Raw genomic sequence first — 19,314 nt, 5'->3', positions numbered from 1 at the left:
AAGACACAAAGCCACTAAGCAACAGGGCTGGCTTGGAACCGTCTCTTCCTAAGGCCATTCTTGGCCATCCCACACCCTGCCATAACAGAATCATGGCTCGGATACATCCCCTTCAGGGTATCTGTTGTCTGGTCAGGTCTCAAACCTCGGCTCATACTACCAACGGGGTGCTGTCTCTGGCCTCTGGGGAGTGGGCTCCAGCTTTGGCGAGCAGTGGACTGCTTTCTGCTCTCTCAGCAGAAGCTGAGTCCTCCTCCACCAGACCACCCCCTACCCGGCCCACAGGGAGCCCTCTCGGCAGTCTTAGCTAAGATGACAGGTTTCAGGTGCTTTTTTAAATTAAAACAACAGTTCGTTTCTGTTCATCTCTTTTCCAGATGTCACTACCTAGCATGGATCTTCTTTATTTATTGTTCTTTCCCATGCAGACTCTGAGGAAGTTCCCATCGCAAGATCCCGAGTGAGGAGCCTACATGTGGGCAGTGACTTGAACCTGTACTGCACAGGACACAAGGCACGTGGTATAGGATATTGGAGTTGGCCATTAGGGTTTGCTCCTGCCCATGAAGCACATGCATGGTTGATGGTGGCTGGTGGTTGGGCTGTGCTCTCTGCTGGGCATCGGTAAGTTTAGGAGCAACACAGTGTTGTGCTGAACCTCATAAGCTGTCACCAACAGTGGTGTCATCCTGTTGTACGGGGAACCAAAAGCTCCTTGATCCGCTCTGATTTGATTTCTAGGTAACACTTCCAGCTTTCCCATCTCAGTTTCCCAGACTCCCAGCCTAAACCCAGGTCTGCTGTCACCCGGGTGATTGCTATTGCTCTGGCTTTCTGTCCCCACCTGTCCCCTCCCACCCATTCTCCAGAAGCAGCCAGAAAGATCCATGAAAGATTAACACTTCCACAGAGACACTTCCCCTTTTCCCCAGGTGCCTTGGTCAGCCCAGAGCCCCTCCAAGCCCTCCTACCCTCCTGCAGCTTTCCCTAGCTCACAAGGGGCATGGGCTCTGCAGCCCAGCTCAGCCCTACTCTCATGCTAGGTCTCCTGCCTGATCTTCTCCCAAATGGCTCTGCTCAGGTCAAGTTCTCTGCAAACCTCCCCTGACCAGGGCCTATAGGGTCCCTGTGGGGCATGCATGGCACCAGACTGCCTTCGTATATGCTTTGACCACCAAATGCATTTCCCCAAGAGCTCCCATGAGGAGAGAACTGGCCCGTGTCCCATCTAGAATGGGGATCTGGTGCCTAGCACAAGTCCAGCCAGAGCAGGCCCCTGATGACCAGGCTGGGTACACAGTGAGAGAATGAGAAGAGTCGTTCAGGGGCTGCACGACTGTGTGCTTGCAGGAGTGCACATGAGCACCATCCTGTGGAGACACTTCCAAGGATCAATTTGTGATGGCAGTCCCCAGCTTTCCATACTTATCAGCTTTGGGCGTCTGTGGCTGAGGAGTCAAAGGGACCACTGAGCGCACATTTACTGAGCTCTGCAGTGAGTGGGACGTAGGGGGCTGATGGGAGCTGAGGGAGGTCTGTCTTCAGGGGCTGAGGACACTCTTTGACTGCAGTCCCCAAGCTCTGGCAGCCTGACATTACAGGATCCTCAGCAAGGCCTGGACAGAGGTGATCAGATCTGAAAGTGTTACCCCTTGCTCTTGACAGATTTGCGTCAGCCTCTCCAGCTGCTCATCTTGGATGGCCTTGGCCTTCTCATACTGCTGGGTGACCATCTCCATCTCCAACTTGACTGGCAGGACATAGGCTGGAAGACAGAGGAAGCCATGTGAATTGCTGGTCAGCAGCTAGGCTTGGACTGCAGAGAGGCAAGCCCAGAATTCATCAACAGCCTCAAAGCCCAGACTCAGTTTGTGGGCATGTGGGGTGAGGGCGGGAACCCAAAAGCATCCAGAAAGCACAGAGAGACCATAACCCAAATTCAGTTCCTTCTTTTCCATAGTGACAGAGCCCTGGAGTTTTTGAGTGTTGGTACAACTGCCAAGAAAAAATGACTATATCCTAGTTTCTGTTATAGTTACAGGTATTCATAAAACAAATTGTGGCAGAGTTGGGGATCTCAGAGCCTGTGGACATAGGGTGTAACTAAAATGTAGCCTTTTTGTTTCTGGAGATAATCCACTAATAAAGGCTATTTCTGAGGTAGGCAGTAGGTAGGTATGTAGATAGATGACTAGATGATAAAGGATGTATGGATGGATAAATGGATGGATGGATGGATGGATGGATGGATGGATGGATGGATGGGTGGATGATAGACAGACAGACAGGCAGGCAGACAGACAGATAGACAGACAGACAGACATGATAGACAGACTGACACTGGTTTGTGGGGAGTCCCCTTTAGTTTTATATTTTCTTCCTTCGTCATTCCTGGGTATGAAGAAGAGTTGTAACTGGCACTGGTACCGCCATCTTGAACCATGAAGTAACTCTGAGAATGTAGGTTCTATGCAGCAAAGCAACAAGATAGAAAGTGTTCTCAGTACTGAGAGCAAGTGCCATGTCACTTGTAGGTAGTGAGTAACATCTGTCACTTCCTGCAGATTTCTGGTTTGTTTGTTTTTTATAGGAAGCTTGTGCTGTGTGTAGGTCAAGGATACCCTGGGTTTCTGTTATAGATTATCCTGCTTCCGACAGAGAGGGAGATGCTGAAAGAAAGCTGGGGCTTTGGGTGTGGGATCCCCATGATTTCTCAGATAGCAGTAGCTGCATAAGCCCCTCCCTTGGGGTTCCTGGGCTTAGCAGCTCTAGAATCCACAGATGTTTCAGAGTCAACTCCAGACCACCTTGACCTCTGCACTTTACCCCCTAGGGTCTCACACCTTTCAAAATCCTTTTGGGTTTTTCAGACCGAACAGTCACAGGTCACGTGTGTCTCTTGTCACTGTACTCTAGACCTCTCTACATGCTCTTGCTGAGAAGGACAGAGTGAGCACCTACAGCCTGTCCCTAACTGCTGTCCCTAACTGCCTTGCCTAGGCTGTTCCTGAGACCAGTTCACACCCAAGGTGAGAATGGCAAATTAGCACTCCTTAGTTCCCAAGTGTGATCTGAGGAGAAGGTTCAAAGGGAGCTGTCAGCCTCTACTAGTAAGCAATGTGCAGCTGTCCACAGCTGCCAGGATCGAAAGGCAGCTTCCTGCCCTGAGGAAGATGTTCTGACCGGACAGAGTCCAGAATAGAATCCTGAGTAGGAGAGGCGAATCAAGCAGCCAAAAGAAGCACTGAGGTAGTGTGTATGTGTGTGTGTGTGTATGTGTGTGTGTGTGTGTGTGTGTGTGTGTGTGTGATGTGTATATGGTATGTGCAGTGTGTGTATAGTGTGGTATGTGTGTTGTATGTGCTTCTGTGTTCGTGAGTGGTATATATGTGGTGTGTGGTGTATACAACATGGTGTGTGTGTGTGTGTGTGTGTGTGTGTGTGTGTGTGTGTGTGATATGTAGGTGGTATGTGCATGTTGTGTGTGTAGTGTGTGGTGTGCATAGTCTCTGTGTGTGGTATGTACATGGTACGTGCATGGTGTGTGTGTATATGAGAGAGAGATTGAGAGAGAGAGAGAGAGAGAGAGAGACAGAGAGAGAGACAGAGAGACAGAGAGACAGAGAGAGAGAGAGAGAGAGAGAGAGAGAGAGAGAGAGCTGGGCTTCAATCATGGTTCTGAGCACCATTTCCAGTGTGAGCCTCTATTCTTTGACTCAGTTTCTCCATCTGTCATGAGGAGAATGTGTTGGATGAGCTCCTCACGCCCTCCTTCCTAAGCCATGGACCCCCACATTCTAGTTCAGTGCAGATGCTGCAATGTAATGACAGACACAAACACAACCAAACTTGGGAATGAAGCAATGGCTGTCCTCGTGTTCACAAGTGGGAGGTGAGAGGCTGCCCTCCCACAGGCAGAAGACCCAGGAAGTCATCCCTCCTGCCTTATACCTGTCAAGCTAATGCTATCGGGAGAACTCTGTCATTGCAGCCAAAATTCAGGACTTGAAAGAACCTTAACATCTATCACAGTGGTTTTAAACTGTGTTCTGACAGTCCTCTGAGGTGCCTCTGGGAGTAAGGAGAGGGCATGGTGGTCCCTAGGAATCATTAGGCACCTCCTCTTTGGAGAGGAAGACAGCCCATCCTGTTAGCTCTGAGAGGTGAGCCTCCCTGTAATGTCCTTTACATCTGAGGGCCACTTTTGGGAGCCCAGTGCCTTGGGTCTTCTCTCATTTCCCCCCAGATGACCCCAGAGGTCCTCCCTGGGTCATTGCCTTCCTTACCATGTCCCAGTTTTATGACCCTGTTCTTCAGGGCTGAGATTTCTAGTCTTATGGGAAGACTGGCCTTGCTTGCATACAATACGCAGTTCCATCAGAGCTTGGTGTGCTGGTGCATGCCTTTAATTCCCCCTTTAATCCCAGCACTCACTTGGGAGGCAGAGGCAAGTGGATCTCTGTAAATTGAAGGCTGTGTGGTCTACACAGCAAGTGCCAGGAAAGCCAAGGCTACATAGTGAGACTCTGTCTCAAAAACAAAAAACAAAAAAACCCAACACTGTCCCACCCCCACCAAATAAATAGCTGCATGGGCTGGGAAGTGGTGCACTCATGGGTAAGTATGACACATGACTGTGTGGGTAGTTTCAGAATACCATGCTGAAGAGACAGGGTAGGCTTGGCTTTCTCAATGTTATGGGTCACCCCCACCTCACACTGACCCCCAACCCCACACTGAGCCCCCACCCCACACTGACAGTACCACCTTGAGTCATACTTTCTCAAGTGGACAGCCTCCAGCTTCTGCCTCCTCACCGCCCCTCCCCAGGCTACTCACCATCAATGACCCTCTTCACCCGCCAGATTCGGAACATGATGATGAGGCTGATGGCATCCCAGGGGCTCCTGGGTCCGTTAGCCACAGTGGATGCCACCATCGGGGCCAAGGACAGGATGATCACAGCCCCGTCAAACACCTGAGGGAGGGGTGTACTTCAGTGTTCCAGATCAGTCAGGCTGGAGAGCAGCCAGGAAGGCCACCTTCTCCAGGTAGCCTGTGCCTCCCAGAAGTTCACCCCATCTCCAGCTGCCTGCTCTTTCTCTCTGAGGAGGCCTCTTCCTCCTGGACATGATCAAGTATTCTTCATTCTTCTCACGACCTCAGCCCTCCTATATATAGCTCTTAGTTTAGACAACCTTAGGACTGTATCCCACATCCTAGACCCTGGTCAGAGTCTGAGGTGACTCTTTCATTGACAGGATGGGAGCTGATGGCTTGCAGGGGACTCTTTATCTGTGGATGGCAAGAAGCCAGGGCCAGTGTGTCACCTCTCACAAGTGCAGAGTCTTTAACGCAGCAAGAGGGCAAGACAGGTAGAGGAGGGATGCAGTTCTCATGATTAAGCCTTGGGCTCTGACTTTCTCTGTGCTTGCCGGAGCCTTGTGTGAGCCTTTCTGAGGCCAGGACCTCTGTGTAGGCTCCCAGGTTTGGGCCCAGAGAGACTAAAATACAGTCAGGGGAGAGGAAGGAAAACAGCCGACACTGGATATCTAAGCTCAGCCTGGCCTCAGACCACTGCATAAATCACTGGTTGCAGGTGGGCCTCCCGCACACGGCAGCCACATCTCCATGGAGCAGAGTGCACACCAGGCTAAGAAAAGTCTATGGCTTCCCTGACCAGTGCCCCATGGCTGGGTGAGTCAAGTAGATGTATTTGTTTTAAAGTACATCTCAAAGGCTTTTCAAGTTGATTCAACTTTAACTGTAGACATTCTGTAAATCTCAAGGCAAGTTTTAAAGAAAATTCGTCAGTTGGAAAATGCCAGGGTCTGCCCCCTCCCAGCCTCCCCCTCCCCCACCACCCCCAAGTGGCACCCCTGTGGTCAGGTGCATGCCGGACAGAGCTGGGCTCTTGTGGCAGATGAGACAACATTTCCCAGCTTCTAGGATCTGGAGACAGAAAGTGGTCATACCTCTATTTTGTTTTCGATGTAATCCCAGATCCCCAGTACCACGATCCGTAGGACAGTCTGAGGACAAGTTTAAAAGGAAAAAGTGGTTATTGTTCTCTCTCCCAGGAAGGTTCCAGAGCTCGGATCTGGAACTGTTTCCATGCTCTGTAACAAGTACAGTGAGTTCTTCACCATTCCCTGTGTCAACCCAGTCTATACACCATCCCCTTTCCCACTACCAGCGTCCAGTTCCAGGACAGTGGCGGCCTTGCTCTCTGTGGTGCCTTGTCCTCAGGCTCAGCCCCTCCACTGTGTGCTACCCCCTCAGTATCCTGTATGCCAGGCTCATTCAAAGCCCATCAGCACATATAGAATACACTAAAAATTCTTTAGAGCAAATGACATCCAAGGCCCTGCACTCCTCTTCAGCAGCATCTCTTGCCCCTCCTCTCACGAATGTGCTGAGTCTTGCCTGTTACCTGGTGCCTGCACCATGGCAAGGGGTGACTGTTGATGCTCTCCATGTCTCTCTGTCCTGCCCTAAGTCTTCAGGCATGGCCACAGGGTGAAAGACTACATTTCCTAGCTTTCCCTGGGCTTGGTGTGTGTGTGTGTGTGTGTGTGTGTGTGTGTTCTGCCCAATGGCTGATAAGAAGCACTGTGGACCATTTGGGAGCTGCTCCCTTGAACAGACTTGGCTCTGTTTATTTTACTTTCTCCCTCCTCTAGAGTGTGCTGCATAGGTAGGCATGGCCGTGCCTTCTTTCAGTGAAGAAAGGATGAAGAGAGAGAGACGGAAGCCTGCTAGGTCTTCACCTGCTCCAAGCCCACACATAGGCCTTAATTCCCTTACTCAACAAAACCTGTTCTTTGGCCTTGACTACGAGGGGTAGGAAGTGTTCTGGGTTGGGTGAGCGTTCCCACATCTCTTAAGATCACACACAATAATGGCTGAGACTGGGTCTTTGAGCAATTCAAGCCTCTCTCTTCCCTGGATATGACTTTTCTCTTCTGCTGAAGAGGTGGGTTAGATGACAGAGTTTTCGACACTGCTGAGAGTAGCCCCTGCTATCTAGGCTGTGCAGATGAGAGCCAGGTGCTGAGGCACTCCTCATGTATGACATATGAGAACTGCACTGTTCAGTAGTGACACCATGCCCCTCACCACCTCCGGTCCATTTTCTGTGTCTATGAATTTCACTCCTAAGACAAAAAGAACTGCTATACTTCCTCAAAAGCAAGGCTGGGGGTGCATTGGACACACCTTTAATCCCAGATCTCTGGAAATGGAGGCAGGTGGATCCCTGCGAATTCCGGGCCAGCCTGCTCTACATCGTGAGCAAGGGCTACAAAGTGAGAGCCCCTGTCTCTAAGTAAAATAAAATAAAACTTGTCTTAGCTGAACTTCCTATAGAATGTAGGTTAAGGAGAGGGGGAGGGTGTGACCAGGAGTGATGGGAGAGCAGGGGAGAAGAGGTCAGCCCCTGGGGCCCTGATACCCCAGAGAGGATGTGGTCCTCTAGCTTTGAAGGCCTCTGTGGTACCAGAGAAGCAGGTGGAGCAGTTCAGGTGCCAGCACCTGCCTGACCTCCTTGGTGGCCCATTTGTGCATCTGACTTCCAACTCTGCTCTCAGTTCCAGACCACTAACTGGAGACTTGCTTTCCTAGGCTAGCAGAAACTGCAGCAAAGATAGCTGCAAAGACAAGGGCTCAGGACACATTCCAGCAAGCAATGCCCAGAGTCAGCTGCTTCTGGCAGTGGAGGTCAAAGCCAGAGTGAGAACCCAGCTCCTCAATAGCCTACGCACTGGCTCATGGCCCGTGGCTTCCTTCCCTCTGCAGATACCTATGCTGAAAGCTCCTAGGCATGGGCCAAAGGGCCTGGCTCACCATCCCCAAGACCTAGCACATCTCAATGTGCAGTGACCCCACTTCATGTTTATTTACAACACCAGATTCCTGGACCCCCAGGGAGACCCAGGATACTAGATTCTGGGTCCAAGGCCTACACTCTGCTGTTTAAGCAGGGCTGCTGCAAATCCCCAGCAGGACACTTCATTGCAGAGCAGCAAGCTCTGAGAGAAGTGGACTTCATTCCCAGCCCAGACTGCTGCTTCCTCAAAGGGGCCGAAGGGTGTTAGTCTCTTTCATTGCAGCCTGGCTGCCCTCAGGACTAGCAAGATCAGCAGGGCAGGGCAGAGTCTTGGCTACGCCTTTAAAGATGATTCATGACGTAATTATCATAAGCCAGGCTCCTCCCCACGTGAGTGCAGGAGCTGAGGTTAAGGATGCAGGTAAATCCCTGGGTCCTTCTTCTACCTCACCCTCTCTCCATCAAGTCCAGATCATTTGTCTCAAGGGAGAAAAGGATGACTTCCGTGAGGTGGCAGAAAGAGAGAGGCAGAGTCCCCAGCTTTAAATCTGGTCCAGGGGCAGCAGCCTTCTGCTCTGTCTGTGGCTTGAGACCCAGCTCTTGGGGAATCAAATCAGCCTCTTTCTTCCCCAAGAGCAATTTGGAGATCACAGTGGATAGGGGAAGATGCAGCTGTTAGTATATACATTGGCTTTGTGCACAGTTTTTAAAAAGGTAACTGCTCCTGGCAAAGGAAGACTACTGGCTCGAGGCTTCCTGAGCGAGTCGGGCAACACCCCCCCAGTTCGCAGCCCATGGCTTCAGCCATGGTGGGGTTGGGAGTGAGTGGTATCTGGAGTGAGCTGAGATGACCCCTGGGGGATGTGGATTTTGGACACGTTTTCTTTGGGGTTAAAAGTTAAGTGAGAGTGGTGAGAGGAAGGTCCTGATCTGGGTCCAAGTACACAGCAATAAAAAGGAATGTGGGTGTGGCGGCTGTCAACCTGACCCCACCTGGAATTAACCAAAACCCTAGCACCTGGCCACAGCTGAGGGATTTCTCTTTAATGGATCATTTGAGGTGGGAAGCCCCACCCTAAATCTGGACCACACCTCCAGGTGGCAGCCCACATAAAAGGGCGTGGGAGAAGGAAGCTTTTGCTGACTGCCTGCTTGCCCTCTCTCTCACTTAGGAGTTCATTTGTCCTGATGCTAAGTCACTCCTTCCTACTATTAGAGCTTGCTTCTTCGGGTGAGTGAATGTATGTGAACGTGTGAGTGATTGTGTGTGTGTGTGTGTGTGTGTGTGTGTGTGAATGTATATATGTGAACGTATGTGTGTGAATATGTGATTATGTGATTATGTGTGAGTGTGTGTGACTGTTAATGTGTGAGTGTGTTTGAATGTGTGTGTGAGTATGTGAGTGTGGGTTCATCCTATCTGTTTTGTTCCTCTAGAGAACTCTGACTTATACAGTGGGAAACCCTGCAGAAGGGGAAACAGCCTTCAGCTTTCTTTTTTTTTTTTTTAAGATTTATTTATTATATGTAAGTACACTGTAGCTGTCTTCAGACACTCCAAAAGAGGGCGCCAGATCTCGTTATGGATGGTTGTTAGCCACCATGTGGTTGCTGGGATTTGAACTCTGGACCTTTGGAAGAGCAGTCGGGTGCTCTTACCCACTGAGCCATCTCACCAGCCCGCCTTCAGCTTTCTTAAAAGAGCATTCTAGAGCTGGAGAGATGACTCAGTGAGGAAGAACACACACTGCTCTTCCAGAGGAGACCAGTTAGGGCCTCAGCACCCACAGCTCCGGGAGCTTGGATGCCCTCTTCTGGCTTCCATGAGCACTACACTGCCGCGCACAAACCAAAACTCGGAGATATACACATACATAAAATTAAAATAAAAAGTCTTTGAGTGCTAGGTAGTGGTGGCACATGCCTTTAAATTCCAGCACTTGGGAGTCAGAGGCAGGTGGATCTCTGTGAATCTAAGGCCAGCCTGTTCTACAAAGTGAGTTCCAGGACAGCCAAGGTGACACACAGAGGAACTCATCTCAAACTTCCCTCTCCTAAAAAAAGGTATGTGAAGTGGCAAGTGTCCTTTAAGAAGGATCACAAGAACACAGCCCTGTCGGCAGCTTCCTTCTCCCAAATTCCCAGGGACAGACTGGTGACTGTCTCTTCCCAGGGTCCAAAGTGCACAGCCCCAACTAGACATAGTAGCTGATTACCTACGGGATCCTGAGCTCACAGGCAAGCCAACGTCATTGTCTGTCCTCATGCTGGCTCGTTCTGGCAGTAGATTCCCAGCTATTTTAAAGTAAAGTGTTCAAGGCTACAGGGGATAGATAGCAAAGGCCAGCAGGTGTGTGATGATGTGTGTGCCAATTAAGGGACGAACACTGATGGAGCACTCACAGTACACGGAGCACTATCCCAGACCTTGCTGACCAGAGAATGAGCAAGGCTTAGTTCCAGAACTTTCTCCCAACACAGAAACATTTTCAAGTCTAAAAATTAAAATAAATAATCTCTTGGGGATGATATCTGTTCATTGAGCCATTCACACACACACACACCCATCCCTTCTTCCCAGGCAAAAGTCCTAAACAAAGCCATCTCTAGTGAATCTGCTGCAATTTGCTTTCAGCCTGATGCTGCAGCTAAATCCCCCGACCTGTCCCCAGCGTTACCAATGACCACCCCCCCACACACACACCCACACACACCATGCCAACACCCTTGAAAGCATCTTGTTTGGCTCATGCTGACAAGCAGTTTGTGGTGCTAGCAACGGCCCTGCTGGAAAAGCCTTGTTTCCAGGACAACCCCCTTCCTCCCCTTCTGCCCCTCCCAACTCCGGACTTCCAACTCCTTGGCTTCAGTCTCTCAGCTGCATTTGCAGATTTCTGTCTCCCAGGGCTGTCACCCTTTCTTATTCCCTGAACCCTTGGCTTTGTCACCTCCAGTTCTCTGGAGCCTCAACTCTATGTCTCCAGCCTAGATGTCTTCCTGATTATCAGTTCAAGGACAGCAAAGGGACATCACTGTCCCCTCACTAAGCCAGCCCCTCAGAGCTATCTACCTCTTATCCCTGCACCCATCTCTTCCTGCCCACACCCTCTGCCCACTCTCTGACTCCTTTAACACCCCATTCTGACTGTCACCTTTCTGGGTGACTTAGTCCCTCTCAGCCAATTGTCCTCCTAACTGCTCTTCGAATTCCTGTCCTGTCAACCTCCAATGCAGACTCTGTCCCCAAAGCTTCATTCTGATGGCTATGCCTAGAGCCCCAGCAGCTCTCTCTTGCTACAAGGCATGGCTCTCACCAAGCCCATACCCTCTCCCTCACCAGCTTCTCCAATGATAGCGCTCCGACTAAAACCCCTGACTTACATGTGTCATCTCATATCACGCAGGCTAACAAGTCACCTGTGGAAATCTGGTCTCTGTGAGTGGAACAAATGGAACAGCAGGACTCATCTGGCTCCTGATTGCCTGACAAACAGTCATTAAATCATGGTAATTTCAGATAAACAAGTTTCACAGTGAATTCATAAAACATTTCTCAACTCAGAACCTATTTTCTATTTTAGAGCCCCTGGTCTTGATTTCTTTACAAGGTATCCCTATATTTCATTGGCAAATGTTTTAGTAGATCACAAACGCTCAAAGGAAACAGCAGTGAAGTCAGTTCTTTTACAAACCAGCAAACCAAAAACTGGTGTTGCCTTGGCATTGATTCATAGTTGCCTGTCATGGTATGAGTTGCTGGCAGTTGCTGCACTGTTCTCAGAGAGGATGTCACCAAACCTGGAGTTTTCCTTTTGAAAGAAAGATGATAAGAAGGACAAGGGAGAGCCCAGTAAATTGCCTACAACGAGATCATGAGAACCTGAGTTCAGTTCTCAGGAGCCAGGCGTGGCCAGGCGTAATCTTAGAGCTGGGGAGGTGAGGACAAGCTGACCCTGGGTTTCACTGGCCAGCTGGCCCAACTGCTAGGCCCCTGGTCACAGAGAGACCCTGCTAGTCACGGAGAGGCCCTGCTAGTCACAGAGAGACCCTGCTTCAAACAAAAACAATAACAAAAACAAACAAACAAAACAAAAAGGTGGACTGCTTACAAGAAACAACTACCCCAAGGCTGTCCTCTGGCACCTCTGTGTGCAGACACATGTGTACACAACACACATATGTGCCTGCACATGTATACATAGGCAAAAAGACATTTCGCAAAGAACCAAAAGCTTTCTAAGATGTCAATCAAATAGGGTAAGTGTGTTGATACACATTACTCAAGTAAGTGCATAAGACCAGGCAAATCTGCTTGCGCTAACCAGGCCATTTCTGCATGGGTTTTATACTTAGAATGCACGGAGCCATGTTTGAACTTACTTAATGCACCTAAAAATTGCCTGGCAAGACAATGGAGTCAAAACAGCCTTTGTCTCTCTGGGAATCATCCCACAGCAGCAAAGAAAAATAACAGGAATGTCAACTCTCTTGGTTACAGCTACGGGGCCTCTTCCCCTGACTTTCTGAGGACAGAACAGATGCAGAAATAGTAAGTGATCTGTCAGTGTGACAGCGGCAAAACCCAGCGCAGAGAGAGAGAGGAAAGCCAACACTGACTGGCTAGCTGCAGGGTGGAACACAGGGCAGGGGCAGGGACAGGGGCAGGGGCTGAGGCTTGGAGCTTATTTTCAACTTTTCAAAAACAATTGTTGGGGCTAGAGAGATGGCTTAGCAGTTAAGAGCACTGACTGCTCTTCCAGAGGTCCTGAGTTCCACATAGTGGCTCACAACCATCTGTAATGGGATCCCATGCCCTCTTCTGGTGTGTCTGAAGACAGCTACAGTGTACTCATATACAAAGAACAGTTGTTTAGCAGGTCCCTCATGTGAGCCAGTCAGGACAGGAGTTCATGTTTCCTGCTGGAAGCCCACACTGAGTTGGGAGGGAGAGGGGCCCCTGGGCATGGATGAAGTTAACAGTCATCATCTGAGGTTTTAGGACTAGAAGAAGGGCTTGCTTTCTTATTTTGGCATGTCAAATTTTTTAACTGATACGTAGGTAAAATCATTCTTATAAACAATAAGTCAATTACTTTTTCCATCAGACTGTTCAGATGGAGTCTCAGGGACTGCCTGGGTATATACAAGGTACAAACCGTTATCAAGGTTGTCTGTCCTGTGGCCTCCTAGCCAACAAAACCCTCATAGCCAAATGTCAAGTCCCGCTTGTTTCTGGGGTCAGGTCAACAAGGATGCTTTCTGAGGAGAAGGCTGTGGGGATGGGGGACACCTACTGTCATGTGGCACAGCACAAGCCCTTGCAATTCCTGGTCCAGCAGCCATCTACATGACTGCAGACTTCTGTTGACTCTGAGCTACACTGTGAACAGCAACCAGCACTCTCTGTCTTCCACAGAATAATTATCTTCACATTTGACCTGCAAGCGCCTAAAGGTCATTTACAAAGTCTTGGCAAAAGAAATGTGGAAGTGAGATTTTTCAAGAGTGATTTCTCAGATACATATTTAATTGATTCACTCCTTCAGCGGTTGGGGTCCCATGCCCAGACCTGTGCGGGGAGACAGGGGAGGAGGGACAGCATAAGGCTTCCATCCCGTTTCTTGAAATAATCAAGTTCAGGACATAGCATGGAGTAGCAGGCAGGACGGAACTTTCTAGAAATGTCTAGGATGAAGGCAGGCCCTTGAAAGCCTGTGCTCAGAACCTAAGAGCTGTTCATGGTGTCTCCACCTGAAAGGTACCTGGCTGAGCCTTTCAGGGGTTGGAGGCACTGTCCACTCTGCACTGGCAGGTGGGCACGAGTGAATGGACTCTGGCTCTCATGGCTACAGGGGCAGGTCTGGAACCTGATTCTCCCACATCAGTGTGAAACATGGAGAGAGTGAGAGAGGAAAGTCTCCACCCTACAGCCTAAGCAGTGGTCTCACCTCAGGTGGGGTCAGGAAGGCCCCCATTCTGGGCCAATTTCCCTACGTTGATGCTCATGTAACAATGCCCAGAGAGAGGCAGTGACTTGTCCCAGATCATATAGTGTCTTCATGGCTGAACTTTCACTCAGACAGACACTGAGAGCAAACACTCCCTTCATCATCTTCTGGAGCAAAGAGGGCAGGCAGTCCCACACACTCTCCCATCTCCTATCTGGTGACTGAGGCTCCCGGGGCCCTCCTGAGACAAGCATAGGCAGAAGAGGGATTCCCTGAGGATCCAGAATCACTAGGAAGTTGCTGATGTAGAAAGAGAAGTGTGTGGCTCAGTTTAGTTTGGCAATGAACTTCACATGACAAATGGCCACCAGATCTGGGCTCCCTCAGGAGTCAGGGCTGCCCAGGGACATTTCTGGGAAGTTGTTGTCAGAGAGGAGCTACTGCAGCTGACATCAGAAGACACCTGGCTGGGGCTGGTAAAATGGCTCAACAGCTAAAGGCTTTCCACAAGCTAGACAGCCTGAGTTCGAGCCCCAAGACCCACATGGTGGAGAGAAATGACTCAGTGGCAGACATCTTTCCCTTCTCCCCTTAAAAAATGTAAATTGTGGAAAAGACACTTGGTTCAGCTGACGACTGATGAACTATACCCATATGAAAGGATATTACTCAGACAGAAAGAGGCGGAGGTCTGACTCATGCTGCAGCGCGGACCAATCCTGAAAACATGCTCAGTGACAGAAGCCGGCCCGACATACAAGGCCACCTAGTGCATGGTCTTGATTACAGGAAACAGGAATACTTCAATACATAGAGACATTGGGTGGGTTTGGGTTGGCAAGAGGTATGTAAAGGAGACATGGGAATGACTGCTGATGGGTGCGGGGTCTCATTTGGGGGTAAAACTGCTTTGGACCCAGCTGGAAGCACCAGCCGCATATTGTGTGTGTACCAAATGCCACCAACTTGTACACTTGAGCGTTATGAGGAGTCACACTGAGAGCTGGGTCAGCCAGTAAATGCTTGCTATGTAAACATGGGAGTCTACCACCCATGTAAAAGCCTGGTATGGTGTTGTTCTCAAAGAACCCAGGAGAGCAAAACTAGAGGGTTCTTGGGGTTGCTACTCTGCCGAGACGAGTTGAGTTGATGTCTGAAGAAAAAGGAGCAGGTGGGAGAAGGGGAGGGAAGGAGGAAGGAGCTACAGCTGCCACTGCACAGACACCACCTTGAGGACCCATCTACAGGTCTGCTGTGGTCTCTTCTCCCTGGGAAAGATCGCAGGAGGCCATGAGTGCTTCTGCAACCCCACGAAGAGGAGCAGTGTCCTCTCTGCTTCCGAGTGGCCAGCTGGGCCTGGTCTTAGCCAAGGGCAGACCATGCTTAGGAAACCCTGTTTGACAATTCTCATTTTGAGTCCAAAGACTCTGCTTATTCTTGCTGTCCAAGGTCCTGTGGGAACTTGATGACCCTGTATGACCAAGCACCACAGGGCCCAGTTGCATGAACACACTTTCCCTAGGCCCTGCTGGGACTTCACCCTAGTCTGCCTAAGGGCACCCAATACTGCTTATTTTAGAAATCCCCAAACTCACTTTTTGAGCAGATGTCCTTGAACTGAGCCCAAGCCAGTCTGTTAGCCTTTGTCTTATCTGTAGCCTGCGACCTGCCCAGGACAAAGTGGCCCATCTTCCTGGAGCAGCCTCAGAACTCTAGGATGTTGAAGATGGGGTCATGGACTTCTCACCCACCAGGGTCTGTGTCTGACTTCCCCCTGTGGACTCTGGACAGTTTCCCCCACCTCTCCAGGACTCAGTTTCCCAACCTGTAACATGGCCCATTGTCCTTCCCTAAGGCTCAGTTGAAACTAGGTGTGGAGCAATGCTCAGAAAATAATCAAAGGACCCTGGGGTGGCAGCAGCCCTCGGTGGCTCACCTGTGTGGAACTAGCCTAAGCAATGCAGCCCTCTTGCTAGCTAGAGAAGGTCTCTTGACCTCTCAAGAGACCCTCGGCTCTTAGCAGCATCTCTGGGTATGTACCAGAGAAAGAAGGGGCCAGATGTAAGAGGAAACATTTGCACTTCTCCCAGATGAGAAGAGAGAGCTGCTCATCCCTGGTTTGCACTCACAGGCCTTGCTTGGTCAGACCTCTGTGTCTGGCTTTAGCCCTGGTCTTTCACCCAAACTCCCCATTCCTTCTCGACCTGCCAATGCCTGGTCCCTAGAGGGCAGTCACAAGAGACAGAAGCCCAGAGAGCTCTGTCCAGTTTTGACCATAACTGTTATAACCTTGGGATGACCTTCTCACTCATTCATGTATGTATATGTAATATGTATGTATATGTGTATGTATGTATGAGTATATGTATGTATGTATATATGTATGTATGTATGTATGTATATGTATGTATGTGTGTATGTATGTGTGTATATATGTATGTATATATGTATGTGTATGTATGTGTGTATGTATGTATGTGTGTCTATGTATGTGTGTATGTGTATGCATGTATGCATGTATGTATGTATGTGTGTATGTATGTATATATGTGTGTATGTATGTGTGTATGTATATATGTATGTGTGTATGTATGTATGTGTGTGTATGTATGTGTGTATGTATGTGTGTATGTGTATGTATGTATGCATGCATGTATGTGTGTGTATGTATGTGTGTGTATGTGTATGTATGTATGTATGTATGTATTCTGAGACAAGATCTCATGGATCCCTGGCTGTTCCTTGAACTTTCTATGTAGCAGAAGATTACTTTTAGCTCCCGTTCATTTTCCTTCCACCTCCTGAGTGCTGGGATTTTGAACATTCACTGTCATACCTGGCTTATGGAGTGTGGGATTCGATCCCAGGGCTCTGTGCATGCTAGGCGAGCACTGTGCCACCTGAGCTGCATCCTGGCCCTATATGATACTTTATAAGGACCACACTAGCACTTTGGCAGGCAAACATGCAGGCCTGAGACACTGCTGGGGGAGACTGGGGTCTTTGGCTTTTTGTTAGAGGTACTCCAGTCATTGGCACAGAAGGCTCACCTTCACCAATCCTGTGCTAAGGGGGCATCTGAGAGCTGGCTGGCACCAAGGTTTTGATGCTTGGCTCTCTGGTGATCTGTGAGAGTACAGAAGCCCACTCTTGCTAGCCAGGATGCCTCGGCAGGAGATCAGTATACACAGCCCCTCTTTCACAGACTGCACAGGGGAGAGTTTTTACTGCTGCTTTGGTAACCCAGCTCCACTCCATCCTCCCCACCCATGACAAGGTCCAAGGCAAGGGACTGTCCCTTCTCAGCATCCCCACAGGCTCTGCAGAGAAAGCCGAGTCTGTGGGAAGCCCCAGTCCCGTTCCCACTTTGTGGGAGTTGGCTGTCCAGTCTCTGCGGCTGTTATTCCTGCACACAGGAGCTCGTCTGTTTCAGGTGGCTTGTCTCTGGTACTGACAGGAAGGGGATGCCAAATTAACACTGGGCAATAAATTCTGCAAAAGCCAATAAAACCAAAGCAGAGGGAAGAGCCGCAGCAACTGATTAAACATTTTTGTTGGCAGTCACAGGCATGGGCACATTTTCCAAGGTTTGCATCAAGGAGACAGCTGGCCCCAGCCCAGGGATTCGCAGGAGGGAATCCCAGCAAGCAGAAATGAGGGGCCAAGCAGAAATGGACCCTATGGAGATCCCAAGCTACAGCTGGGATCCAACGTACTGATCGGCCTTTCCAGGTACCCGAGCACCAGCAATGGCCTCAGTAAACTGGTTTGGGAAGTTCCTGGGAATTCACAGTTGGGGCCTGCAGGAGCTGTCTCAGCTGTAGCTCATGCTCACAAGAGCCAAGGCCTGGAGAAGACAGTATTCTATGTTTGCTACGCTGGCTACCCAGTCCAGCCCCATGAAGTAGAAGATCTAGACCTCCTCTGATTTTTAGGGAAAGAGAGACAGCAGAGCAATCGGCTAGGCCAGAGGAGGCACTGGGATTCTGGCCTCTTGGGTTCTTTGACCACAAGAAACAATTGCTCACTCTATAGCCTCTCCCATGTTCATCTTCTCTGGCCCCACCACCTCCCTCTGGGACTGTGCTGTGCTCTCTGCTTCAGTGCACTAGCTTGTGTGTGTGCACCCATGCCTGTGTGTGTATCCATCCCTGTGCATGTGTGCAGCCATCCCTGTGTGTGCAGCCATGCCTGTGTGTGTGCACCCATGCCTGTGTGTGTAGCCATCCCTGTGTGTGCACCCATCCCTGTGTGTGTGCACTCATGTCTGTGTGTGCCCACCCATGCCTGTGCATGTGTGCACCCATGTCTCTGTGTGTGCACCCATGTCTGTTCCCAGAAGGCTCCATACCTTATTTGTGTTTATCTCTCATTGAAAGACCCTACTGGGGCTCTCTGTAGACAGGTGTGTACCTGTGGTGGAAGGAGGGGATACCTGGGTGGAGTTAACAGGGGGTGAGCTGACCTGGTCAGTCTTTGGCTGTAGTTGAAAGAACTGGTTCCATATGAAACTCTCTGCCCTTCACTGCCCACAGCATGAAGCCTTTCCCATCCTTCAGGAAGGCCCTATCTTAAACTGCTACAAACCAGAGTCCCACAGACATGGGTCACAGTATCATTGCCAGCACGGGAACTGCTCAAAAGAGGTATCAATCACTCCCCATGTAAAAACTGAGGAATGCCCTGCTGCCAAGGTTTGTCAAGTGACCCAGTGGCCACATGGGTCTGTTCTACTTTCACACTAACCCAAGGGGCTAGGAGATACCACTTAGTGTTCCAGATGTGAACTCCAGCCACCAATCCCTGCAATACTAGGAAGCACCTGCCTTCAGAAACATGGCTCTCTGTTGTCCCAGGAACATCTGCCAGCCTGGGACCCCATCCTGCCACAGGACCTGGCTAAGTCCACTTCTCAGCTCTAAGACTGCATTCTATGCCTTGGCCCCAAGGCAAGCAAAGCCTAATTGCTTCTGCACCTGATTTTTCTGGGCCTTGCTCCCTGAAGACACATCACTGGCCACACCAACAACTTCCGTTCTTTAGCTATGTCACTCCTTCAATCTCTCCTTCTCAGGTTCATCACCCGGACTTCAGCTGACAACCCTGCATATATTCCGGATTCAGAGCAGAGGTTGCCTACTTAGAAGCAAATGCCTGCTGCTGGGTTGGCCACTATCCTGCATGTATGTGTCTGTGAACACTTCTTGTGCCATATCCTATGGTGAAACTCAGCTTCAGAGATGGTAGCGGGCCTGACACGAGGAAATGTGTAGTGAAATGAAGCCCAGGTTCCCTGGGAGTGTCACCCCAAAGAGATTTCAGGGCCCAAATCTTTACCTACCTCTGAGAAGAACACAGAGAGAATGACCAGAGTGATCCAGTGAATGACACCAGCAAACTGGGAAGCATTGGAAACTGCAACGAACACAGCGAGGACCAGGTTTAGGGGAGAGGAATTGAATGCACCAGTCTAGGGGGCTGTGCTGCATGAATGTAGACCTCTGTGGGCCCCTGGGGATCCCTAGGTGCTTGTGGAAA

At 49.9% G+C, this 19,314-nt stretch overlaps 1 protein-coding gene across 4 annotated transcripts in view; it reads right to left on the bottom strand.

Annotated features, from left to right (window-relative positions):
* Tmem266 (transmembrane protein 266) overlaps positions 1–19,314 on the bottom strand; it is a 118,943-nt gene that overhangs the window by 17,204 nt on the left and 82,425 nt on the right. For all 4 annotated transcript variants that reach the window (XM_021173267.3, XM_029481172.2, XM_085844649.1 and 1 more), the window contains 4 exons: positions 19,118–19,191; positions 5,976–6,032; positions 4,840–4,978; positions 1,650–1,765 (listed from right to left, as the gene is read on the bottom strand). In XM_021173267.3, coding sequence (XP_021028926.1) covers positions 1,650–1,765; positions 4,840–4,978; positions 5,976–6,032; positions 19,118–19,191 — 386 coding nt within the window. The remainder of the gene's footprint in view (positions 1–1,649; positions 1,766–4,839; positions 4,979–5,975; positions 6,033–19,117; positions 19,192–19,314) is intronic.

Source organism: Mus caroli, unplaced genomic scaffold, assembly GCF_978045245.1.
Source record: "Mus caroli unplaced genomic scaffold, Mus_caroli_1 scaffold_11, whole genome shotgun sequence".
In the NCBI taxonomy this organism is placed as follows: Eukaryota; Metazoa; Chordata; class Mammalia; order Rodentia; family Muridae; genus Mus; species Mus caroli.
Note: the sequence above shows the minus strand (reverse complement) of the source record. Positions and strands in the feature narration are given on the sequence as shown.